Source organism: Lissotriton helveticus, chromosome 10 (genome assembly GCF_964261635.1).
Source record: "Lissotriton helveticus chromosome 10, aLisHel1.1, whole genome shotgun sequence".
NCBI classification, from domain to species: Eukaryota; Metazoa; Chordata; class Amphibia; order Caudata; family Salamandridae; genus Lissotriton; species Lissotriton helveticus.
The window spans coordinates 249,681,237-249,708,430 of NC_136071.1; the positions used below are offsets into that span (position 1 = coordinate 249,681,237).

Genomic DNA, 27,194 nt, shown 5'->3' on the forward strand with positions numbered 1-27,194 from the left:
CCCTGTAATCACAATGCATCGATACCCACCATCGGATCGGGCTTTCATTGGCTACAACTACGTAATTTTTTTTTCAGAATTGTAAGTTTATTTTTTCTTTTATTCCAGTCTTAAATTCTCATGTCTATAGCCGATCATTGCAAATGCGCCTGCAAACTTTTTTTCTCCCCTGCACAGTGCTAATCTTTTTTTTTTTCTGTTCTCTATGGAGAAGGAGCTGTTTTCTAGCCGCTACCTGATGGAAAGGGTATGAGAAAAAAAGCTCGTGACAGCTAAAAAAAAAGCAGCAAACAGTTAACAGCCAATTGGCACAATGAAAAGTAGCAAATATGCCCATCCCTGGTGCAAGACTATTGGCGAGTAAATTAATTTTAGAGTATAGATTTCGAGTTGGGGCCCAGTTTACAGGACGTGGGCGGTGGTGAAGTGTGTATGTATGTATGGTTTCAGTTTACACACATAAATAATCCCAACATTTTAGTTTTATACCCAAAAATAACAATACATCTACGGGTGAAGTTCATTTTTCCCCAAAAAAGAATCAGGCTCCCAAAAATGTAACCCTGACGCTCTCTTTATGATTGGGCCAAAAATCCCGTTTTGCGCTCGGAGCAATATTACATATCGCATTATATAGGCCTCCATTATCGTGTTTTGCAACAGGGAAAACTTGCTGCACGTCACAGGAACATATTGCTCAAAATTCGATTGTACACAACTTGCAATCGTTGGAATCGTGCGCATTAAAACCTCTTTATCAACGTGATTGGCTGATGTTGAAGTCTGGTACGCAACAACTGGTTCAAATATGTTATCTCAATGTTTCACACTTTATTACAAATGTCACCAAAAAAATGTTAATATTTCACTTCTGTTCTTGGATTTTCATCACAATAAAATACAATGAACATAATCTTCCCAAAAGTTATTTACAAAAATTTAAGCTAGTGTCATTATAAATTACAATAACTTTTATTTAAGTATTAATTATTTTAAAAAATAAAAGCCATTGTTCTTTGTAATATCAATACATCTAAGTCATGTAAATACAACACATATTGCATTACAAATGCTAAAGATGTCACATTTGCGAAAGTTACAACTATTGGCATTATAAATCACAAAGCTATTCATTTCGCTATTTTCAAAACCAACACATAAATAAAAAAAAAATTCATTTACAATACTAATAGCTCAAACTTTCCTAATGCGAGACCTATTGACATTACAAATTAAATAAATTATTTAAGTATTAATTATTTAAAAAAATGAAAAGCCATTGTTATTTCTAATATCAATATATCTAAGTCACGTAAATACAAAACATGTTGCATTACAAATGCTATAGGTGTCACATTTGCGAAAGTTATAACTATTGGCATTGTAAATGACAAAGCTATTATTTTAGCTATTTCAAAAAACAACACAAATAAAAAAAATGTAATTTGTAAGACAAAAAGCTCAAACTTTCCTAATGCGAGACCTATTGCATTTCCAATGCTTGTTATCAGTGGAATTTTCCCTGTTGAACAATGGAAGTCCCTGCGAGTTGATGTTGGCCTATTTTGTAGGGTCTCCCTCGAACCCAGCTAAAAATATTTATGCGGATCTGGTACAGTTCCAGTCATGTTAGCACACAGGATTCGACGGTTGCTGAACTCCTGGGGAAGTTGAGGGTCACCTTTTATTCTCTGGCAAGGGAGAAGCTCACTTTTCATAATGGGGAAGTGGAGGCTACCCCCTGGTGCCCTAATGGGTAGTGGGGTGCAAGAATTATAATTAAAACCCCGTCACAGCTAAGATTACGTCCCACATATGTGGGTATATTTTGTGAATTGACTCCAGCCTGTTGAAAAACAAATTAAAACACTGGATCCATGGGCCACTCCAAATGTCTACGTCATTTATTTATAACCTTCAATTCAAATAAGACAGAGAGGGGAATGTTCCTGAAGGACAGTAGTTATGTTTTCCCCAGAAAAACTGTTAAATCACACGACAGGAGGACAACCACATTACCTCGGCTTTTTCCACTTTCACTTTGCACTCGAGTGATTCAATAGCAATTAGCACAAGGGCAAATACCAACCGAAAAAGTCGACCCCCCTGTAGTGTTGTGCTAGGTGGGCGCAACCACCCGCCCGCAAACAGCGTTACTGTATTTGTTCTTTCCCCCCCCCTAAGCGTATGTTAGATGGCTCCGCCCGACGTGCAGACGGAGGGCACGTTCGATAGGTAATAAAAAGCCCAGGACCCTGGGCGTGGCAGGCACTTGACTGACCACCAACAGTACACACGTGTGGTCTCCTTTTGTGCTCCCATTAAGGCCCAGTCACGACATCACATTGGCGACGAGGTCGTCTCGCCACCCCACCGCGTGCCGCGCTCTGCCCCTCTACACCGGGCGAGCCCCTGCTGTGCGGCCCGCTTTACAGCCTCGGCGCAGCCCTCCAGTGGAGCGCTCCCGGCCACCCTACACCCGGCTCCCTGCCTCGCCGAGCGGAGGCCCAGCCACGGCCATCCAGCACCCTGCCGCCCTGCCTCGCAACGGTGTCCGACGTGCTGAGCAGCAGTCTCCTCACCTGCCAGCATTCGGCCCCGCCGCCTTCGCCCAGCAGGATCGGCCTCGAGGCCTCAGGTGCATGCTCCCTACCTCTGGGCCCCAGCCGTGCTCCCGCTCTCGCCTGCTTCAGGCCCCGACGCCACGCCTGCCTGCCTGGCCTGCCGCGCGCCTCCCGCACCGTCCCTCACGCATCCCGCGTGCACCGCTGCAGCCCGCCTGCTGTCTCCCACGCATCTCGCGTGAGGTGCGCCTGCCGTTTTACACACGTTTCGCGTGCAACGCTGCTGAGCCTCGCTGCTGCAACCGGGGACACCCTGCAAGCGCCCCCAGCGTATTCCGGCCTCCTAACCATCTGGTGACTGTGCTTTTCCTAGCTGTCGGCCCCTCCCGCCTTCCCCGATGGCCATGGCCGCTGCACCGCCACTAGAACCCTTCGCAGTCACAGGCACGCCTCCCTCCCAAGCTGCCCGATGGAAGAAGTGGGTAGAACGCCTGGAAAACTATTTCGTGGCGGCAGACATCGCAGTTGAGCGACGGCGTGCAATGCTTTTGCACCTGGGAGGGGAAGCTATTCACGATATCTCGAAGGACGTGGTAGAAGGCGGCCCACCCCGGAACTACACCACGCTGCGCGACGCCATTACAGAGTACTTTGAACCTTTAGCCAGCGTGGATTACGAACGATTCTTACTCCGCCAAGCCCGCCAGCTCCCAGAGGAGTCCGTCGATGTTTTCTACGCGAGACTCAAAAAGCTAGCCAGCACATGCACCCTCCCGGATTTGGACGACGAGATCCGCGCTCAATTTATACAAGACTGCGCCTCCTCGAAGCTGCGAGAAAGAGTCCTAGAGACAGACAACATGCCCATGCACGACATCCTAGCGCTCGGGCGATCTAAAGAACTATTGAAAGCTCGAGCAGCACATATGGAGCCAAAACCAGCAGTCGCAATCAAAGTTGAACCCGTGTGCGCCATCAAAACGAATGCCGCAGACATGCGCACGAAACCACCCCGACGACCTCGGCCAAGCCCAGCCCAGTCACCTCATGCCCGCCCCTGCATGTGGTGCGGAGGAGCAACCCCCCACAGCGCAGCATGCCCTGCACACGGAAAAATCTGCAGCGCCTGTGGAAAGGCCAACCACTTCGCGAGTGTGTGCTTATCTTCACAGAGGAAAAAGTCCAACGGCCCGCCCCGAAGAGTACGACAAAAAGAACCGATGCTAGATGCCGCCGCCAACAGCGACATGGACGATGACGATACGGACGCAGCTTCCGTTCACGTGGTGCGAATGCTCAACACGTTAGCTGCAACACCATCCGCAGAACCTATGTGTACAGTGAACGTACAAGATCAAGCAGTAGCAGCCCTCATTGACACCGGGGCTACGATCAACCTAATGGCAGCCAGCGTGTACCAGACTTTAAGCGAACCACCGGTGCTCCATCCCACGAGAGTACAGGTGTACGCCTACGGCACCAGTCGACCCATCCGCCTCTGCGGAGTGTTCCGGACAACGGTCTCATATGACGCCCATCACGTACACACTAAAATCTATGTGTTGCAAGAAGGGTCCGGATTCCTGCTCGGCTGCCGGACCGCCCAAGACCTAAGGCTGATCCACTTCGCCCTTACGGTCCAGGCCCACAGCCTCGACCATCTCGTACTGCAACACACCTCACTGTTCGACGGAATCGGCTGTTTGAGAGGGCCCGCCGTCCGCCTTCACATAGATCACTCAGTCGCTCCAGTGGCCCTCAGGCACCGACGCATAGCGTTCCACCTACGGCCCAAAGTGGAAGCCGAACTACGTGTGCTCGAGAGAGCCGGAATCATAGAAAGAGTCAGCGGACCCACTCCGTGGGTGTCGCCCATTGTGGTGGCCAAGAAACCGAAACAACCAGACGCCGTGCGGATCTGCGTAGACATGCGCATTCCCAACCTTGCGATCGAAAGAGAACGCCATCTGACGCCAACCATAGACGACATCATCGGCGAGCTGTCAGGTTCAAAGTGGTTTTCGAAGATGGACCTGAGGTCCGGATACCACCAGATCCCTCTGCACCCGGACTCCCGCCCGATAACGACCGTCTCCACCCATGCAGGCCTGTGGAGATACACCAGACTCAACTTCGGGATCTCCAGCGCAGCCGAAGTCTTCCAGAACATCATTCAAAACGTCCTGCAAGGTTTGGACGGCGTACTGAACGTGAGCGACGACATCTTGGTCCACGCAGCGACGCTGGACGAACACATCCAACGCCTCCAAGCAGTTTTCGCCAGGCTGCAAGAGAGGGGTCTGACCCTTCACAGGGAGAAGTGCGAGTTCCTCCGGAAGGACATCAGCTTCTTCGGATACAGGTTCTCCGACCAAGGCGTTGGGCCGGACCCGGACAAGGTCAAAGACATCCATGAGGCCCCCGCCCCAACATCCGTGACCGCTGTCCGCAGTTTTCTTGGGATGGTGACATGCTGTGGGCGTTTCATTAAAGACCTGTCCGACCTCACCGGCCCTCTTCGTGACCTCACAAAGTCCACAGCCACCTGGGAATGGGGACGAGAACAGCAGGAGGCTTTCCAGAAGACAAAAGTGGCACTCTCCGCAGAGACGACCCTGGCCTACTTCAACCCTCGATACGAGTCCCAACTCGAGGTAGATGCCAGTCCAACCGGCCTCGGCGCTGTCCTGACCAAACAACAACCATGTGGAGAGTGGGCACCCGTCGCGTACGCAAGCAGGACCCTCACTGCGACAGAACAGAGATACTCACAAATCGAAAGAGAGGCCATCGCCATTCTGTGGGGGTGCCGTCACTTCCACATCTACTTGTACGGACACCCATTTGTGGTAATCACAGACCACAAACCACTTCTCCCACTGTTCCAAGGGTCTTCCTCACGGCCTCCTCCACGCATCGAGAAATGGGTACTCCAGCTCCAAGAATACCAGTTCGCAGTGGAGTATCGACTGGGCTCCAGAAACCCCGCCGACTATTTGTCACGCCATGCCCGCCCAGTCACTGACACGGAGGCCGCGGAAGCCGACGCCACTGAAGACTATGTGAGACTGATTGTGGAACGCTCGAGGCCTTTGCCGATCTCCCTTGATGATGTGGCACGAGCCACCAAGGACGACGACTGTCTGCAAATCGCCATCCAGTCAGGGAACTGGAAACCACTACAGAGCCCAGCGTCATTCCGCACCCTAGAAGCCCAGGCCACACTAAAAGCACTTTACCAGGTCCAGAACGAACTATCCATCTCGCCAGAAGGTTGCCTCTTGAGAGGCCCCCGCCTAGTTCTGCCCGACAGCCTCACCCAGCAAGCGGTCCTCCTAGCCCATGGCGCTCACCAAGGCATTGTGAAATCAAAGAATCGCCTTCGAACCAAGCTCTGGTTCCCAGGCCTCGACAAGAAGGTCGAAGAAGTCATCCAACGTTGTCCGGTGTGCATAGCGACCAGCCTGCCCAACCTCCCAGCGCCGGTAATCACAGAAGAGGGACCGACCGCCCCGTGGGCACGAGCCAGCGCAGACTTCGGCAGCCTCCCGGGCGGGAGGTACATGTTTGTTGTGGTAGACGACTAATCAAGATACCCCGAAATTGAAATTTTGCCCTCAACCGCAGCCTCCGAGGTGATCCCAAAGCTGGAGAAAATCATAGCGACCCATGGCCTCATAGGGGAATTACGCACCGACAACAGACCTCCTTTCAATGGCGGTGAACTGGCAGAATACCTACAATCGCACCGCATCAAACACCGGAAGATAACCCCTAGGTGGCCTCAAGCCAATGGCGAGGTCGAGAGACTGATGAGAACTCTAAATAAGACTATCCAAATTGCCATGGCCGATGGCCAAAACCTCGAATTAGCCCTCTTCCAGTTTCTGAGAGAGTACAGACTGACACCCCACTGCACCACCGGGATCCCTCCAAGCCGCCTTTGCTTCAACAGAGCGGTGGTGGATACTCTCCCACACCATCCCATGTGGGCCTCAGCCCCGACTCCGAACAACCGGTCCATGGAACAGCGAACCAAGTCTAACAAGGAGGCATCAAGACGGAGGAGAGCCGCAGATAGCCCTATTCAAGTGGGCGACCGGGTGCTAGTGAAAGATCGCCACCCAGGAGGGAAATTCCACCTCCCGTTCGAGTTACACCCGTGGACTGTCACCAGCGTCAATGGCACCATGGTCACTGCAGAAAAAGGGAGAGAAACTGTCACCAGAAACGTGTCTTTCTTCAAAAGACTTTTAGATAGGGAAGACGACTGCTTCCCGGACTCAGCTGAGCAATACCCAAGGCTGACCCAAAGCCCACAAGAGACAGCCGGAGAGAACGCCCCCAGCGAAGAAGAAACTCCGCAAGCAGACCCAGCCACACCAATCAAGAATGAACATGAACTGCAGGTGCCCCAAAGCCACCCTGGAACTGTTGTAGCCAAGGACTCTGAAGAACTGATCCCCACCCAGTCGGGCGAGCGCAGTCAGAGCAGATACAATCTGCGCCCCTGCCCGAAGCCGTCCCAGAAGTACCAAGACTTCGTGGCCTGTTGCGGACGCTGAGAGAGCCCGAGCTGCACCGCAACCACCTCATAAGTAAGACTGTTCTTTTTGCATTTTGAAAGCCTCAGAGACTGTAAGCCGAGAAGTTGACACATGAGGTCATGTTTGTTTATGTTTTTTTTCTCTTTAGGGTAAAGGAGGAATGTAGTGTTGTGCTAGGTGGGCGCAACCACCCGCCCGCAAACAGCGTTACTGTATTTGTTCTTTCCCCCCCCCCCCTAAGCGTATGTTAGATGGCTCCGCCCGACATGCAGGCGGAGGGCACGTTCAATAGGTAATAAAAAGCCCAGGACCCTGGGCGTGGCAGGCACTTGACTGACCACCAACAGTACACACGTGTGGTCTCCTTTTGTGCTCCCATTAAGGCCCAGTCACGACATCACACCCCCCCAAGTCTCAGGCCGGCGTGTACCCGCCTTACGTTTCACGGATGACACACTGCTGATTTCAAAATAAAGGCCCACAGCAGCTCCTGAATGATTTTAACTATTTCTGTAACGAGCGTGGGTTGGAGCTTAATAGCACAAAACCCACATTTATGGTATCTAATCCTGCACAAAGTAAGAACATAAAAGGGATACATAACAAATGAATGCAAGGATGGAGTATGCTGCGATATATTACTGCACCTACCACATCAGTGGGAATATTTTATCTAACATATGCTTGGTGTTCAGAACCAAAAAATTTACCCCCTTCAATTTTCGGATGAAGAAAAAACTCCTTAAATAACTTTCAATACAAATGGCTCAGCACCAATTATCAACAAAGCTTATCATTTTTGTTCAAAGTGGTTCAGCCCAAAAACGTTTTAACCGTGATATTTCAAGTACTATGTCAGTCTGACATACATTATATAAAATTCAGAGACTACAGTCAGTATAGTTCGAAGCAAGTTCTTTAACTGTATAGTTTTCTAAAGTCTCCTTAAAAACAGTAGCCTATTGTGTGCAGACTGATATAGTACTTGAAATATCACTGTTAAAACGTTTTTGTTGATAATTGGTGCTGAATCATTAGTATTGTAAGTACTTAAAGTGTAAGTTGGTTGTCAAAAAAGATTCCATAGAACAGGTTTACAACTTCGACTACCTGGGTCTAAGATTAATCTGAAACTTGGACTGGACCATGCACGTTCAAAAATCCCATTGCTCTCAACTGCACTACACCTCTAAACTAGTCGAGGTCTTTAATGAAACCCACTCAAAAAGGGTAGTTTCTGCCAAAGAGATTTAAAAGGCCCTGGGAGCGGTCCTATATGGCTCAGAGATCTGGGGGTATGCAAAATGTAATGTAATAACTGTAGTGTAAAATAGGTTTATTGAGTCCCTTTTCGCACTTCCAAAGAGCACCCCTTCCACAGAGCACCCCTTTGATCAACTAGGAGAGCCGAGCACACGCCATTGCAATACTGGCACAGGCTTTGGACTTCGTCTGCCCTAGGTGTTTACCATGAAACCATAAGGGAGCTTACGTCCTACCCAGCTGTTAAAAACATTCAGTGGTTAATGTCTGTGAGGTCGCTACTAAGGAAACTGGGGCTTGAGAGGTTCTGTGCCGGCACAGCAATATACTGGATTCCATTTTTACTACAGAACTTATACATTTTAAGCCATTCCCGGCAAATTAAAAGTCAATTGATGAAATGTGTCCGCCCCTAGTTCCCAAACTCTATCTGCAGTTTAGGTATCACGCTCTTCCTATTCAAGTATTTGTGCTAAATGGGCACTAGCTCATTCCTGGGGGGACAATTGTCCAGCCTGCAAAGGCCCCAAGGAGACATTTCTCACCTCCTTTTTTTCTGCCCAGCCTATAGCCTCCAGAGGAAGAAATGGCTGTTGCCACTGTGCAGAGAATTGTGTGTCAGTAGGTATTTGGATGCAACTAGGATTCGAAGAACAGATAGCTCCAGGCTGGTGACTTTTTCAGTGGCAAAATATCTGATGTCCACCTGGTTATGGCGATAGAAGTGGATCCTTGCAGAAGAGCAGGAGCCTCAATAATTCAATAATACAACCTGTAAATGATGAGTGGGCCTGGAAATGGTTATTTCTATGTGGTAGAATTCTCTTCTGTACTCTTTCAGTTTTTGTTCTATGTTTGTATTATTTTATTTTCAAAGCTGGTATATTTATGTACACTAGAAGAAAATTGCACTTTTTTGCTAACATTTGCACTGATGCCTTGTCTGTTATAAAAATTCTGCAGTTTTTGCATAGCTTTAAGGGAATGAATAGGCCTAATAGTCTTGTATTAATGAAGCCGGAGAGTTGTAGTATGCAGAGACTTCAACTAAACTGCCCAAGTTTGTACCCCACCATTCTTATTCTGTATGGCCTTTTATAACATCATGATTGTTGTTATTAAGTCGTGTTAATGTACTTTTATGATTTTGATGTTCAAATAAAGTTATATGAACAGAATACAACAGATGAGGCAATGTGGTCGCCTTCCTTTTGTGAGTTTTCTTTATTTATAACCTTTATTTTACTATAAAGAGGACAAGGGGGGTGGAAGAAAAGTTGGTGATGCTGATACATCCTCACAATTTTTTCAGAACCTAATTATTGTTAATGAATACCAGAAGACCTGAGGGAGCTGATGCAAACAGACAAGATTGGGCTGAAATGTTCAAACTAATATAACTAATGTTTGAGACGCTGCAGTCTATCATTTACGCTGTCGCAGAGTAAATAAAATGTGCTGCTTTCCTAAAGCTAATTAATTTTTTAATTTAGAATGAGGGACGGCTGAGGATCCTAGCGGTACATGTGTGTTGATAGACTTTTTCAGCCAGACTAGTAACTTTTACATGTTCTTTAAGAACACAAATTCTGGTGATAGTGAAATCAAGCTGGGGTGAAATGGTTTTCTGGGATGAAAGGATTTTGTCACCCACAGTCGCCTGCAGTCTCGCACAAATGTCTATGTGTGTCGGGTTACGGGACCAGCTTTGAGGACAGGAGAGGCAACCACACTGACCTGACGATCAGTTGTTTAATGAATAAACAGCCCTATTGACTCATATACCAAACCACTTATGGATGAATGTTTACTCTCCAACATCCCACTAACACTATTCTGAGTGGTGTGCTACTCTGGTATTTCTGGATGTGTAGAATGCTTTCCAATCAGTGTATTAATTATGTCCAATATCCTTTCACCTCATTTGAATTTTGGCAGTAGAAAATATTTTGAAAAATGTTATACATTCTGAAGGAAGTGACCTGATTAGGGCCACCGGGTCACTCACGACCACCTCTCAGCCTTCCATACAACTGAAGAGTCGGTCAGGTATTAGAGAATACAAACCAAGTTATTTTATTAGTAATCGCTCGAGCGGAGTCCGGTCTCGCCAGCCTCCTTAGATAGCTGCTGAGGGACAGTAACACAAAATATACATTCCCAACACCTCTAAAATCCCCGCCCAAACTGGAATTTTCTATCCTGGGCGTTAACGAACAAAGAGAGTACAGAAGGGCCAGCTACCATCTTGGGAACGGGTTTATGCTATCGTACTTTCAAGGTTACTTTGCCCGTGCTCATCTCTCTAGGGTGGGAGCAGGGAGAGGAAAGATATGCAGAGACAGAACGATCTATTCATTAAGGCCGTGGAACTCAACCTTGGATAATACTGAAGAGAAACAATTGCAGCTGCTTTTTTGGCAGAGGGAAACATTATGAGACAGGAGCTTATTTTCGATCATGGTACAAAATGGCGGCTGAATACAAAATGGTGCCGCAAATGCTAACTTAACTCACATAATGCTAGAAGGAGTCGGCTAGAAGCATTCTCAGCCCAGCAGACCCTCCTTTTAGCATTTGCTAACAATTTTGTCTCACACTAGAAGGCGAATCATTACTCTCACAATAAGAGAAGCATTAGTAAAACATGAATATTTGCATTTTGTTAATATTCAAAGATGCCCTCATCGATGGACATTAAATCATGGACAGCCTGCATCATCATGGACTTGGACTTAGCATCAGGTATTGGGGTCTTTGGTGCAAGGGTCAACTTCCCCGGGAGACAATGTATGCATAGGCAACATGTAAAAACAACACCCGCTAAGGCAGCGAGCAAAAAAAGAATTTTCCATCCCCAGGATGTTATTAAACCCCAGAACCAACCAGAGAAAGTCCAGTTGCCATTCTCTTGGTGAATGTCGGATGCAAGGCTGTGCAACTTCTGTATTGCAGCATATACATTCGGAGCGTGGTCCGGTATGTATACACAGCAACTACTGCCAATGATGCAGCAGAGTCCACCCCGATCAGCAAGGATGACGTCTAACACCATCCGGTTCTGAAGGGCAACGAGTCTCGTAGCCTGGTGCTCAGCTGTAATATTAGTCAGAATTCCAGCCATGGTATTTATTACTGCTTCCACCACCCTGGTGAGGCGATGAATATTACGGCTACTAGACATAGGGCCCCAGAAGGGAACAATACCCTCTTAGCATTAGTAAACTGTTGCAGAGTAGTGTATGTCTGATCAATGTCTTCTGTATTGATGACCCTTCTAATACGGGATAGATGGACATCCCTATGCCACAATCGGTGTTCCCTATGGTAGGTGGAAGGTGCTAAATATACTGGGGGAAAGAGGAAAGAGATATAACATATACCAGACCACCCCCTAGGAAGCCACTCATAAGCCTGGGACCCACAAACAAAATAAACAGTATGGGGTGGAAGTAAAGGTGGGCTATTAGTCGTGCTCAACTTATAAGTATAATTGCAATTACTCTTTCCCACGTTAACATTCCCAAAGCCTTGAACACAAAAACTGGCTGTCGTGTTAACTACTGGCACCGGCATTGCTTCATCCTGAGTAATATTGCACATCTGGAAAGACTTAAAATATTCATTGACATTAAAGCTCTGAAAATCCATCATTTCATTTTGAAGCCATGTTACATTGTTTTTGTTCTCATATACGTTCATACAGGCTGTCGGAGACAAGGTATCAGGGGCCGCTTGCTCTCCTGGAGTAAACTCTTGGTGAACACGTATATATTCTAACACAGTGTCATAATCAGCATACGTCATATTCATGACGTCTAAGTGGTAATGAGTATACACCATAGTGAACAGTTGAAACCAGGACTCACAACGTCCGAGATAAGAAAATGGCATGGACTGTAATATATCATCATATGGGTCATAGAAGGGAGTAGTCCACAAATCCAACAATTTGTTACATTGAATACATTGTGAGCCTGGTGGAGCATCGGTAAGAAGACATTATCAACATATGTTTTTCTGTGCTCGCCCTTATAAGGAGCCAAAATAACAAACATGTGCTTAGGGGGAGCGGGCATTGTACCAATCAAAGAGTGCACAGGATATTTCTCTTCAAGGAACCACACTATCCCAAGTACTGTTACCAAAAGGTTCAGGACGATTGCTACAAAAAACATCTTACTCTTGCTAGACCAGCTAGACCAACCAGAACCGCTTTGCCTAGAAAGTGGGGTTGCAAAGGGCTGTTCTTCTTCAACAATGGGACGACCAAAAGGGTATTTTTTTTTTTTATCAGAGGAAAGGATATGCAATGGAGCCAACTATTTAGAAAGCAAGGAAGAGGACAATTGTTCCCAGCGTCCGTCAGAGCCTCGCTGGTAGACTTCTATTGTTCATCAAGTACTGGCACTATTGAGCACCAGCGATGGAGCTAGGCGATCCTAACTCTTTGGAGAAATCCCACGTCGCACAGGATGATGAACTCCCTTTCCCAAAGGGAGCATACTCGAGCAATCATGTTCAGTGTTCGAACAATGCACCAATGTCACCTCTCCCTATTCTACTGTGGCCTAACTTGTCAAGTCCTTCCCTGCTAATCTGACTTTTCCTTTAGTGCACTGTTCCTCCGTCTGGGGCACAAATTATACCTAACTGCTCCAGGGACAGAAGGTCTTCAAAAAGGGGCTCAAACACAGAGGGGCCAGAGGACCGGGGCTCAGGCACAGATGGACCAACAGGCTGGGGCTCCTGGATGACCTTGTTCTCAGGTGGTACAGCCTCTTTCAACACTGCGTTGCTCTCCTCCTCTGTGGGCGCCCACGTCAGTCAGGCTTCTGAGAGGGGAATGGATCGAGGTGCTTGCTCCGTTTCTGAGTTGCCAATCCCATCAAGTACCCACCGGTCGGAGGGTAATGGGAGGAGTACTTTCGGGCAGTGGGTAGAATGTATCCAGTTCTTCCGGCCGTAAAACTTTACGGCCGTGCAAGTGGCGAAGAGGACCAAAACAGGTCCCTTCCAAAGCGGCTCCAAACTGCCCCTCCTTTGGAAGTTCTGCACCAGAATATAATCACTGGGCTGAATGTCATGGTCTGACCCCTTGGGAGCTAGTGACAAGGCTTCATGAATCTGTTGGTGAATAGAGCACACATTTTTAGTCAACTCATACAAATAATTCACAAGTAAAGGGTATTCTATTTCAGAAAATCGTCGAGATCGCGATACGCCCCATACATTCACCGGGTGCCTAAACACAACCTCGTACGGTGACAATCCTATCCTAGAGTGAGCTGTAGCTCTTGTAGACAAAAGGGCTAATGGTAAAGCATCTGCTCACTGCAATCCTGTGCTCACTTTGATCTTTGCCAGGTTCACTTTGAGAGTACTGTTGTACTTTTCAACCAAACCTGCTGACTGGGGGTGGTTTACAGCATGGAACGTCTGCTTGATGTGCAGACCGTCGCATACCAGCTGAATAACACTTGCATCGAAGTGACTTCCGTTGTCACTCCAAATCAAATGGGGCAAACCAAAACACGCCAAGAACTCTTTTAGGAGTGCCTTCGCAGTCGCCATGGCTGTGTTCTCTTTAGTGGGGTAAGCCTCAATACATTTACTGAATGCACACTCAACTACTAACACAGATTTCAGATTGTTGACTCGTTCCATTTCGATGAAGTCTGTCTGGAGAACCTCAAAAGGGAAGAAGGGTGGTGCAGAGTTACCAGGTGGTGTAGGGGTGCCTTTTCCAGTGTTATACATCATACATATCATACAGTACTTTACTAAGCGAGCTACAACTTTCGGAATATTATCGTTCTGCCATACAGGATCTAACACTTTGCAAATACTCTTCCACTAATGTGGGCTGGCCCATGTGCCATAGTGACCACAGGGAGGACATATGCATCGGGTAACATCCATCTCTGTATCCCTGACATGTCCATCCAGCATACATCTTCATCTAAACTTGCTGTGCTTTCCTGCCATACTGCTAACCCCTCAACCGTTGTCTCACTTTGAATTTCCTTCACATTATCTAGAGTATCTTCAAACATGATGGCCTCAGGTACCCACCTGGGAGGACCCACTGCAAATATTCTTTTCATCCTCGTTCGCGCTGTCTCCTTAGCTGTCTGGTCTGCAAATGCATTTCCCCCTCCAACATCGTCAGTAATTGCTTTGTGGGTACTGCACTTGATTATGGCCAATTTCCTAGAGCGTGTCAGGGCGTCTAGTAGCTTATGTATTAGAGGGCTGTGCTTTATACGAGTCCCATGCGATTTAGAAAACCCTCTCTCTGCCCAGAGCTGCCCAAAGTTATGGGCAACCCCAAAGACGTACTGCTGTCAGTATAAATATTATCAGCCAGTCCCTTGCTCAATTCACAAGCTCTACTAAGGGCGACTAGCTCAGCTGCCCGGGCGGACTAATAAGTAACTTGTGAGGTCTCAACTACTGTATGCAGTGTAGTAAGTGCATATGCAGCGGTAGTTGTGCCATCTGGTTATTTGAAACAAGAGCCTTCGACATATAGTTCCCTTGGGGGTCAGATAAGGGAACATCAGTCAAGTCTACCAGTCCCATCTCTTCTTCTGTTTTAAAAAGACAATCTTGTATGTCTGTTTCCGCGCTCTCAGAAGAGAGGGGTAGCAACATGGCAGGGTTCAGAGTGGCACTTTTTTTTATCGTAATATGCGTGGCAAAAAAGCTAGCTCATAACCAGTCAGACGTGCACAGGTAAGGGGCTGCATCTTGGTTTTATTCAAGAGGGTTTTCCACAGCATGCGGTACCATGACTGTGAGGTCAGTATCAAGTATGAGCAACCCCACATACAGTAGTGGTTGGCAGTAGGTGTTTCTGTAGGGCGGTGATGTGGACAGGGGGAGGGGCAGGGTGGGGGGTAGTAATGTATGGATCACAGAGTTTTACAGGTAAGTAAACATTTAAACAAATGAAATGAATTTCGTTGCACTCACTGCATCACAAAATGTTAATGTTTACTTACCTGTAAAACTCCGTAATCCATACATTACTACCCCCCACCCTGCCCCTCCCCCTGTCCACGTCACCGCCCTACAGAAACACCTACTGCCGACCGCTACTGCCCACATATTTGATGCCTAATCTCTACTGACAACGGATAATGATCCAGAAACACGTGTATAGAGATGGCCAGTCCAATTTTGTAATTACTCAAGACATTCCTGCAAGCACAAACGCTTGGTGAACTGCATTGACCACAATGATCAGGGGCGACCCGCTGGGAGGTGAAGCAGTGTGATCCCACATTGGTTCCCTATTTCAAAGGCTCCCTCGAGCCGGTGGAGCTGACGAGCTCGTGGCGAGGCACCTGCTCGCCTTGAGAGGTACTGTGACCTGAGAATTCTTTGGCAGCCTGCTCAGCAACCCCAAATATTTGATGCCTAATCTCTACTGACGACAGATAATGATCCAGAAACATGTGTATAGAGATGGCCAGTACAACTTTGTAATTACTTGAGACATTGCTGCAGGCACACAACTTTGGTGAACTGCATTGACTACAATGCTCAGGGGCGACCCGCTGGGAGGTGAAGCACTGTGATCCCACATTGGTTTCCTGTTTAAAAGGCTCCCTCGAGACAGTTGAGCTGACAAGTTTGTGGAGAGGCCCCTGCGCGCCTTGAGAGGTACTGTGACCTGAGAATACTTTGGCAGCCTGCTCAGCAAACTCAAATATTTGATGCCTAATCTCTACTGACGACGGATAATGATCCAGAAACACGTGTATAGAGATGGCCAGTAAAACATTGTAATTACTCAAGACATTCCTGCAAGCACACACGCTTGGTGAACTGCATTGACCAAAATGCTCAGGGGCAACCCGCTGGGAGGTGATGCAGTGTGATCCCACACTGTTGTCCAGTTTTTTAACTTAACACTGTGGTTGGAGAGAGAGCGCCCTTACAGCTGCCTGCCTAATGGACTATGTTGAATGCCACTTCGATTCTATCATACAAGCACCTGATAACTTTTTTGTTATTTTTATATAACCATGTACAAGAATGTGACCATACTGGGGTAGCTGAGATATGTGATCTGATGACTAAGTTGAAAATATTTGTATTTTGTGTTTTTTTCAACTGTGATTTCACTTCCGAGTGAAGCTCTAGATTAATCTTTGAAGCTGTTGCTAAGAATAGTTGATAAGAAAGAGTTACATATAAATAGGTTCATGAAATTGGCTTTACTATAGCTTTCTCCCGTTTCCTGGAGGAGTATTTGAGCACCACCCGCAGCAACTAAAGCTGCTAAGTGCTTTCCTGCTGTACATCCTGCTGACAGGGGGCATACCATTTGAATACTGTCTGCTGGTGGGCACCTTCCTTACCACCTATTACTGTACAATATATTGCCCTTCTTAATATTCAAGTCCTAACACTTTTACAGAGTTCCTTTAAATTAAGTGCTACACTGCTCAACAGGCTAAAAGTTTTAAAAAAAAAAATATATATATATATACATATATATATATACATACATCACATAAGCGAAACCTAATGCATTTACAAATGCTTGTTACTTTTGTGTGTGATCCATTGCAGTGCAAACATATTCCCAGGGCAGATCATTGCATGTGTGATGAGGTTTAGGAATAGTACATCTGGCCCTTAATGTACTAATGGCTGCTTTGGATAATGCATACTGTGAATTTCCCCTGTTTCACTACCCCATGCCTTTCAATAGGAAGGTCAGTTTGAATGGACAGATGGCACACCACATGACTACGCGTACTGGGATGGCAACCAGCCTGATGACAGCAGCCACACCATTGCAGAAGAAGAGGACTGCGTGCAGATATGGTACCGCTACAACAGTGGTAGGTCAACACATGGAGCACTGCTGCCTATTCAAAAGCATCTTCCTGCTGGGTACACAAAATGCCTCATTATTGTTGGCTCTGCAGCACCTGATATTTCTGTCACGACAATAATCCACCTGACCTTTCATGAAAGGCAGGCGCTGGATTTTCTCTCTGCTTAATATGGAGCGGTGCATCGTGCCTGCTTAGGTCTTTTATCTTTTCTCATTGTATCTCCACATCTCTTGCTCTTCAACTCATGCTGCGTCATGGCAACGTGCTTTGGTAGGAAATGCATGCTGTTTATCGTTTCATAACTTTCTGACTTATTTTTTTCTTTACAATTGATTAGTCGTGTTCAGCTTCCCTAGCATTAACACGAGCTACTGAGTTACTTATACACATATAAATCTATATACATATATTTTATATGTATATACAATCATGTACGTATATATATATATATATATGTATGCATGTGTGTGTATATTTATCTATATATTTAACCCCTTGGCCGCGGCGGTAATTCCGCCGCGGCGCTGGGGGGAAGGGGGGGTCGCGTAGCGCCACTATGCTCGTAACCGAACCACTCCGTCACGAGCCACGGGCGCTCTATGCTTGTGGCGGAGTGGTTCCGTCACGGCCCGGCCTGCTCAATAGAATGCGCCACGCAGCACGAAATCACTGCAGCGCAGCCGCCAGGCCGTGACGGAACCACTCCGTCACCAGCACAGCACGTCCGTGGCTGGTGACGGAGTGGTTCCGTCACCAGCATGGATGTGGTTAAAAATATACAACTGAGTTGTGGATCTGGCTCAAAAATGCAGAGCTACCAAACCTCAGCAGTTATAGACAATACACACCTCAGACACCACAACTTGACTGATCGCTTCCCTGATAACCTGAGCATGAAGGATACCATGTCTTATGCAGTGGCAGCTGCTACAGGGCAGTAGAGGTGTTGCAGGGAGAAAAGGTGTAGGCGGGGGTAACAAACGGTAAAATACACTTACCTGAAACCCGACTCCTCTCCACTGTTCGACGTCCGACACAGGAAACCAGGAACTAGGAAGCCCACAGGCTTCCAGAATCCCCCATCCAATCATGACACTGCTGTCCCCAGCATGTCCATTAAGAACAATGGGGTCACCCTATATCTCTCGGAACCTGGGTGTATAATTATAAATCTACAATTGGTTCCGTCGGGTAAACACCATAAGGTGCTTGTTCAGAACCAAAACATTCCTTCACAATCACTATTGAATAGTACTAGACGGTCATGAATGTACCACACCTACAACAATTTATCAAATTATATTGTTCTGGATATTGTTCTGGAATATTAATTATATTGTTCTGGATTTCTTGTTTTTTATGTTTTTAAGCACTTTGCACAGAAAGTCAATAAGAGTTGTCTAACGAAAAACAAAAACACATACATAGAAAATTAAATGGGTGAGTGTGCTGACATAAAGTGAAAAGTCTGACCTTTCAAATTCATACACAAACAAAACTATATCAAAGACATAGGTTCTCTGTCCTTTTCTGGTCTTTCACTCTAGCATATATTATTTCCATAAATGATGCGCTATAGTGAGCCTGGACATGAGATTGTTTTCACGTCGATGTTTCGACCCTGTATTTGTGTGTTTATAGTTCCTCAGGACAAAAGTGGACTAAAGACAGACCTAGTTCAAGTAGATTTCCAAAGGGAAAAGAAACTCCTCGAAGCCCGGACGGAGCTTGTCAGAAACACTCTTTAATAAACAGGGATCATCAATGTGGCTCCATCGCGAATCAGTAATGCCCAACAGCTGAGTAAAAACTTGCAGCTATATACCCCTCTGGTCGCGTACTTCTACCTTCATGGGGTATATGTGAACCTTCAGTTAGTCCACCTCTCTCAATTGGTGTAGTTAGAGGATGTCCAAGTCCATCTAAAAACGGGGCTACCAGCACCTCCTTCAAATTGTCGTTATCGAGCTCCACTCTCCTACATCAAACTGGGGTTTGAAGTAGGAGAGTGGCACTCGATAATGACAATTTGAAGGAGGTGCGGGTAGCTACCAGCACCTTCTTCAAATTGTTGTTATCATGGTAATCATGGTGCGACACTCAGACAGGGACTGGCAGCCTGTGCATGTTCTCCACACAGGCTCTTAGATATATATAACTGGGTTTAGAACATGCTAAGTGTGCATGACTGTTTGGCCGGCACAAGAAGGCCGGCCAAAAAGTCATGCGCACTTAGAAAGTGCTCACCACTCCTCCCCCTGCTGTTTTGGCAGGGCAGCCCAGCCCCGCCCCACACATAAAGCCAGGATGGAAAATAAAAGGAAAATAACATTATGTTATTATCATTTTATTTTTCCTGGGAAGTGACGCTCCTCCGCCTTAGCAGACGAGCCGCTGCTGGTCTTTGGGCATGTCTTGTGTACGCTGATAACCATAACTGGTGAATGTTAGTGGTTTTAAACTTTTGAACCCTAGCTCAGTTTTAACTGTGGTGTTTAAATGAGTTTAATTTGTGTTATTGAGATATACCTAATTAACAACGCTTGCTGCACACAATCTTTGCCCAAATGCAGCACGGCTTGGGCACTGTGGTTGGCTCAGTGCCAAAATCGCCTCTGCGCACAGCCCCACTGCAAGCAGCCAACACCTGCTATAGGCAGGCAACACCAGCAATACGACCAGGCAAAAGTGGGTCTAGGCACAGGGCCTAGCCTATTGCTGATTGCAAATGCCGAAGGGTTAAACCAAAGTGCTTGACAGTTAGTCAAGCATTTCTTTAAAAAATATTTTTTTTCCAGATTGCAAATCCTTCCGGAATTTTCAAACCCTGAAGCTTATACTGGAATCACGAGTCTGATTTCTGACTTGCAAATCCCTGAACCCTAAAATGACCCCTAAACATCAGCTAAGGTGAGGGTTCCCCTACTGTGGTGTGCCTATCGTGCCCTCTGTATGCCATTTTTTAATAAACTGCAGGACATGAGGACTGTGTCTCGAGCCCTCTAATGACTGCCATTAAGGGTCATTTTTCTCTTGCGGCACGCAATCAGATCTCTCAGATCCAGGGTACGAACTCTGATACCATGGATCCAAAAGGGACGATGGGAGAAAAGGCCTCCTCATCCAACCACTTTCTTTTTTAATTTTTGTATTCTTGGACTCACAAATTATTTGTAAATCTGAAATAGGAACGTTATACAAAAATGTTAACCTTCGGCTCGGGCCTTTAATGCTGGAGCGGGTCTTTAATGGCCAGTAGAGCCCACTAGGTCAGGCTCTAAGCCTAAGGCAATATGATGTGACAGAAGTAGACTAATTTCTGACAGTGCATTTGACATACTTGCTTGTTCATTGACCACACATATTCTGAAGAATAACATAGATTTTTCCATTTTTTCCTACTAGCATTACGATCTTGGAACGACAACAGCTGCAACCGGGCCTTCCCATTTGTCTGCAAGATTCCATCTCTAGCTGTCAGCTAGCCAATGTCCTGGAAGCCTTAGTAACATTTTGTATGCAATGGAACTAAAATAACCTGACCAGGTGCCCTCTAACTTCTAATCACCATGTAGAGGTCACATACATGATTGTAAGAACATATGAGTATAAGAAGGCTGAGGTTCATGGTTGCTTCAGCAGCTGTAAAGTATTTTCTACTATGTGGTAAACAACTATCATTTTATACTTGCTCAACCGCAACAAATTAAATATTTGAAAAATGCTTCGCTAGGTCCAAATGTTCAACAATCTGTGTCAGGCGTGAATGGCTTCTTCCATGTTCTTTGTCATGGGCACAAATAACCCCAATAAGAAGTAAGATCACCCTTGTCGAAAGCATTGGAGCCATTCTACACATTATTGTATGAAAGTTTGCAAAAGCTCATGTCACAACAACAAATAATAATGACTTGGCATTTCCAATTGGTCCTGGACTAAGGTCATGGTGGGCAGGAAGGATGGTAGAAAGTTTGTGGGTTTTGTGATTATGGGTAGGAACGACCATTTTAGATACTTGTTGTGATAGTGACTGTTGAGTTGCTGGTTTTCGTGGCTTTCCTTCCAAGCGCGAGGACATGCTTAAGGCGTAACATGCGCTTTACAAATTAGATTTTTATTAATATTACTTGTGTTCAATATAACGATTCATAGCACAATACTGCTGCTTCTAAGCACTGTAAACATAATGAAAGGTCTAACCCAATTGCTGGAAAACACTTCTGTCTTATATCAGGTGACTTTTTGGTGGTTGATATTTAAATATTTTTATGACTGCTGCTAAAATTGTTTTCTTCACAATAAAATACAGTGCTGTAAAAATGCAATATTGTGGCTATTTCTCTGGTCCAATATGGCTTACATGTTAAACTTTTTGCAGAGTTTATAATGTTAGGTATCAAAATTCATACAAGTATGTTCCAGCCTTACTGATATGTAGTGAGGCATCATGGTCCAGCCTTCACAAATCCAAAATTGACAGGAAAACAGGTGAAATTAGCTAATTTTCTGTATTCCTTTAGAATGATGTCCCTAGAACCCCATAATTGTTGCTGCCCTTATGATTGCCATGGGCACACCACATATGAACACCTGTCTTAAATATCATTGATATCTAGGGAAAAGGCATATGGTTCAGAGGTAGTGTCGGCATGAACAAAGTTCAGCCCACCATTGGGCCTTGTTTCCCTCCTTGGCCAAGGTGAGGGCTGAAAAGCAGCCCGAGTAACCGCGGTTTCTCCTTCAAAGTGGCTATATATGACCTTGAAAATGTCTACTGGCGGACAAACCTCTGGTAAACGTCCACAAATATAAATCTCTGCTACAGGAATTTCCTCTGGTATGTATGGACACATGAGTTATACCCACAAAATGGAGGAACATTGTGCCCAAAGTTTATGTCTCACTGACATGCAGGGAGGCATGCTTGACACTACTTACACGTCTGTAGAAGTGACCCTTTTCATGGGGGTCTTTCAAGGAGGAACATCACCAGACGGTGGTGATTCCATTACTCTAGGCATTTTTGTCCTCCGCTATGTCTGTCAGTGTTACCTTTAAGCCAGCTGGGCACGCTGACAGAATGTAATCAGTTACTACGAGGGGTGTCGCCATTTGCAAAACTCTGATTGGTAGTTAATGAGCCCATAGAGTTTAACAGTAAATCTGCAGGCTACACATATTTAAATATAGCATCAGAGTACTGAAAACAGCATGTTGTCACTTGGGTATCTCCTGTCGATTAGGAATATATGACATTACAACGCAAATAATTACAACGCATGCTTTTACATTACAGTTTTTACAACGCAGCTACCATTACATCACATGATTTTACAACGCATACCATTACAGCAGTTTTTTAAAACTATCATTACAATGCATGCCATTACAACACATTCCATTACAACGCGTACCATTACAACAAATAATACTTTTAGTGCAACAGTAGGGTAAGTGTTGGATAGTGTAGGGGTAACAATTACTATTCCCACTCCAGTGAGTGCAACAGTAGGGAAAGTGTTGGATAGCGTAGGGGTAACAATTACTATTCCCCCTCCAGTGAGTGCAAAATTAGGGAAAGTGTTGGATAGCGTAGGGGTAAAAAATACTACTCCCCCTCCAGTGGGTGCAACAGTAGGGAAAGTGTTGGATAGCATAGGGTTAAAAATGACTATTCCCACTACAGTGAGTGCAACAGTAGAGAAAGTGTTGGGTAGCGCAGGGGTACTTATTACCATTCCCAACTACCCCAAAACCCATACCCACCCTAGAAATAAAAATTCTCCATTCCTAACATTATAATGCATTGTGATGACATGCGTTGTAATGGCATGCTTTGTAATGACATGCGTTGTAATGGCTTGTTTTGCAATGGCATGCGATGTAAAGGCACTTGCACAGGAAAAGTTGCGTTGTAAAGGCATTGCGATGTAATGCCTGCGTTGTAATTGACGTTTCCCGTCAATTGTCTGCAGAAATAATAACATTGAAAATACATTGTCTTTGGCCTGTTTTTGGTGTGCATTGTTTACTGTAAATACAGATACTGCAACATCCTAGCATGATACAAAGGTGCATGCAACAGTAAGCCTAGTAATGAGAATCAGCAACCCCACACAGCACAAGCATCAATGGCCTTAGCAACGGAGGTCAGTGACCTATGCATTACAAGGAATGCTTCGAAGCTCTGAGAAATAAATTCGTTTTTTATCAACTATAGACTAATAATAAAGTAAAAAGGTATTCAAATGAGATATTGATGTAATGGATTGCATGCAATTACCCTGCAAACCCCATATGATTAATGCATTTTGCTTTAATATTTCCTACTGAGTTAGTGTAACTTGTTGACTCCTTATCACTTTATTTTAAGTCCTTAACTTTCAGCTAACAAATCAGGGCATCCTAGGAGTTGTAGTAGCGATTCAGGTCAATGTAATCCAATAGGGCGAGCACACTTAAAGGCAATGATTTGTAAAAATAAAGTCTGGCATTGAAAGGTTGCGTTCTGGTGTTATGAAGTCAGCTGGTAACCATATAGAAAGGAACCTCAATATAGTGGCAGGTAAAAAATGAGACACCTATTATTTGAAATGCTAATTATGTTGAATACAGTTCCATGGCAACCCATAACCATGCACCCTCCAAAGCCTCCACCCCTTACTCAAGAATAAAGACTCAATTAGGGGGTGTGAGTATGCCAACACAAGCACCAGGTGCCGTTTATCCAAAAGAAAGTTTTGCTCTGAACTTGACTTTTTCAGAGACTGTAAAAAACGATAGATCTGTTTTAATCTATTTGGAGTCATCATAATTTGAGTGCATAGAAACTCAAGGGGTTATATTTTAATATGTGAGTGGGACAGTGGAGGAGGAAGGCTGTGGCACACAAGGCACAGTTCCTCCTCTGCATGTTGCCTACCTGGAAGAGTCACTTCTAGCCAGAAATCTCCGACACCTGGTGGTAAGGGTAAGAGATTAACACATGTGCTGGTCCCAAGTAGTCCTTGGTAAAACCCTTGTTTCACATATCTGGATGGCTTGCATTGAAATGAAAGCTTTTAGGAGCATACAGATGTTCATTATGGGTGGCAGGATGGATAGGTCTGCTTAGGGTCACTAAAGGATTAGGAATTGCATGCAACTACAAGGTCACTGATATCATGGTTTTAGGAACGCTAATGAATGCAGTTATTCCGAAGATCGCCACAAAGGCAAGGGTGTCTTGCGTCAAATAGCTCTGCATGTCGACCTATACCAAAGCCTACAACTGCGATCACTGAAAAAGATTTGGGAAGCAGCTTGCAATATAGCATGGATTGGCCCTGGAGCTGGTAGCTGAAGACACCACTATGTGAGTTACGGCACCAACTCCAAAATGAACCCCCAAAGAGGACATGAAGAAACCCAGGGCATTTCAGGCAGATATCCTCATTTCCAGTAGGGGCTGTACAACAGGGGCTAAGCCCACAAGTGGCATCCTCAGGCATGGAGTGTGAATCTCTTTCGACTAACAAAAGATTGACTACTTTGGGAGCTCCAATGCCCATAGTAATATTAGGGAAATAAACCAGAAGCTAAGGTCCAATGTGCTTCAAGCATTCACCCCGTACTCAGGAGTAAAGTTTTTGTTTAAGTTTTAAGTTTTGAAAAAGTTTATATAGCGCTGGCTAGACCCGGAGGTATCAGATCGCTTTACATGAGGTAGGACATTGTTTCAGAACATTGTTACATAGTTACATCAGTTTCTGTAGCGTCACATAACATAGAAAGGGAAAACAGTATAGCATAGTTACATGAGATCATTAAAGCATAGCATAACTTAAAGTACTTCAGGGGACACAGAAAGGGCAGGCTGGAAAAAGGGGAGGCAGATAAAGAATCACGAAGGGAAGAGGAAGGGGATGGAAAAAGAGACACAATGGGGAGACGAGGAAACAATGTCTGAAGTGCAGCTGGGTAGATGACGGCCGAGGGGTGAACCAGAGGCAAACTCCTCTATAGCTGCACAGTCTGGGAACAGTCCAGGGTCAGGCATCTCAGCCATTACCTTGGGGCTTTTAAGCCCACTCTATAAGTCTTTACTCTGGTGCAGCCAGGTTCAGTGTGAGGTTTTGAGTCACTCACCTCTAGATCTGTACTAAACATTCATACCATTGCAAGCCCCATGCCTTTTGGTAGCAATACCCTGTCATTACCGCCTTCCAGGGTTTTTACCTGGTACATCATCACAGAGGTGAAGAAGAACATTTAAAAGTGGAATTTTATGATGTTTTCGAATTTGTCATTTCAGGGAAGATCTTAGAAAAAGGTAAACAGGCAAGGATGGAGAGTTCTGGCCTAGAAAAGTCTCGTCGGACAGGTCTCTGGAGAATTGGGTGACAGGATTCTCCATATATCCTTTGTAAACAACTGGGGTATTAGCTAAAGGGGGTGAGTGAGCACTTTAAATAATAACCACAATTCTTGTCAGGGTGAACCCCTTAAAGTCACTAAATTAACCTGAGCTCAACCCCCTGGTAGCTATGGCCCAGAGCAGACAGGCCTAATGTAGAGGCAAAGTGTAACTATTTATGCAGTACTCAAACAGTATGAAGTCAAAAAACAACACAAGAAAAATCCCAAACCAATTAAAAAAAATAGATTAGATTTTAAAAGCATTAGGCGCCCAGTGGTTCTTTGGTTGCACTTGATTGAGACAAGGGTACGTTTTAAGGCTGATCACGATGGAGAAGGTTTGTCCCAAACAAAAAGTTACCTTCACACATAAACTCTGGACCAAATAGTCTTCGGAAGGGCAAAGCAGCTAGCTGTAGCAAAGCTGAGGTCGATGAAGATGAGGAGATGAAGTTCAAGGTCTTGGTGAAGCTATCATTGTAGACAGGAAAGCCCAAAATGGGGAAAGTTCAGGTTTTGCACCCTAACAGCCACAATGTCAATGAGCAGCTTGGTTAGGTGAAGTTGTCTACATTCGGACTTAGAGACTTTTGTGGAGCTCAGATTTCCCCAGCGGACAAGGCTGCATGATGTGGTGGAAGTGGGCTCGGCGTCATCAAAGGCCGATGACTATGTTCCTGCTGAATGAGATTTGCTGCTTCAGAGAGGAATGTAGTGGGAGCTGTGTCAAGTTCAATCCCAATGGTGATGCACTCTTGGTGGATCAGCTTGATAGGTTAGTTCTAGTCCCATGTCGGTTCGCAAGGCAAAAGGTTGACAAAATGTTTCTAAGTTCTTGGATTCAGGAAACTGTAGGAGGAGTGCACTTTGACACCAGCCAAGGGTCCAAGATGTTGGAGACCAAACTTGGGGGAAAGACTCACTCCAGCAGTGGTCAGCGGTTTAGTCCCAGGTAGGTAATGTTGGAACTGGTCAGCTGGAAATGCAGGAAAACGACTTCTTGAAGCTTATTGTGTCCCACTAGCCGTAACTGAGGTCAGTCTTATGACCCATGGAGTCCAATTCTTTGTTCTGGGTACAAGAGGCAGAACAGGTCATGTCTTTGGGCCCTTCTCAGGTCACATAGGGTCCAGTCCTGTGCATGGTGGAAACTCCTGCCCACTCCCTAACCAATTGGGTAAATGTTCCCAGGGGTGACCCTACTTACGTTTGCTGAAATTCCTGTGTACTTTACCATATACAGTCATACAGGGTCCCTCTCTGCCCAATAACAACATGGCAGAACCTTTGTTTTCCTGTGCAGAGCACCTGTACCCAAACTTGAGGTGTAGCCAGGAACATGTGTAACCCCTACTCTGTGGTCACTCAAGACTGGTCCTGAGGGCAGCTCCTCTCCTACTGTGTGTGGTGCCTGCCTAAATAGGGGTACAAATAAAAGGGACTGGCCCAGGAATTCACTACATCTGACTGTGACAGGATATGTCTCTTTGAAGTTAATTAAGTTCCTAGGAAGATGATCAGCCTGCCAGAGAAACAGAACCTCCCCACACCCAATGACTTACTCT

At 45.6% G+C, this 27,194-nt stretch overlaps 1 protein-coding gene across 1 annotated transcript in view; it reads left to right on the forward strand.

Moving 5' to 3' along the window:
• Positions 1–21,538, forward strand: part of CLEC19A (C-type lectin domain containing 19A) — a 195,807-nt gene extending 174,269 nt beyond the window's left edge. Inside the window, exons 4-5 of the mRNA XM_078664223.1 lie at positions 17,103–17,235; positions 20,638–21,538. Coding sequence (XP_078520349.1) covers positions 17,103–17,235; positions 20,638–20,717 — 213 coding nt within the window. The 3' untranslated portion in view covers positions 20,718–21,538. The remainder of the gene's footprint in view (positions 1–17,102; positions 17,236–20,637) is intronic.
• Positions 21,539–27,194: the final 5,656 nt, after the last annotated feature.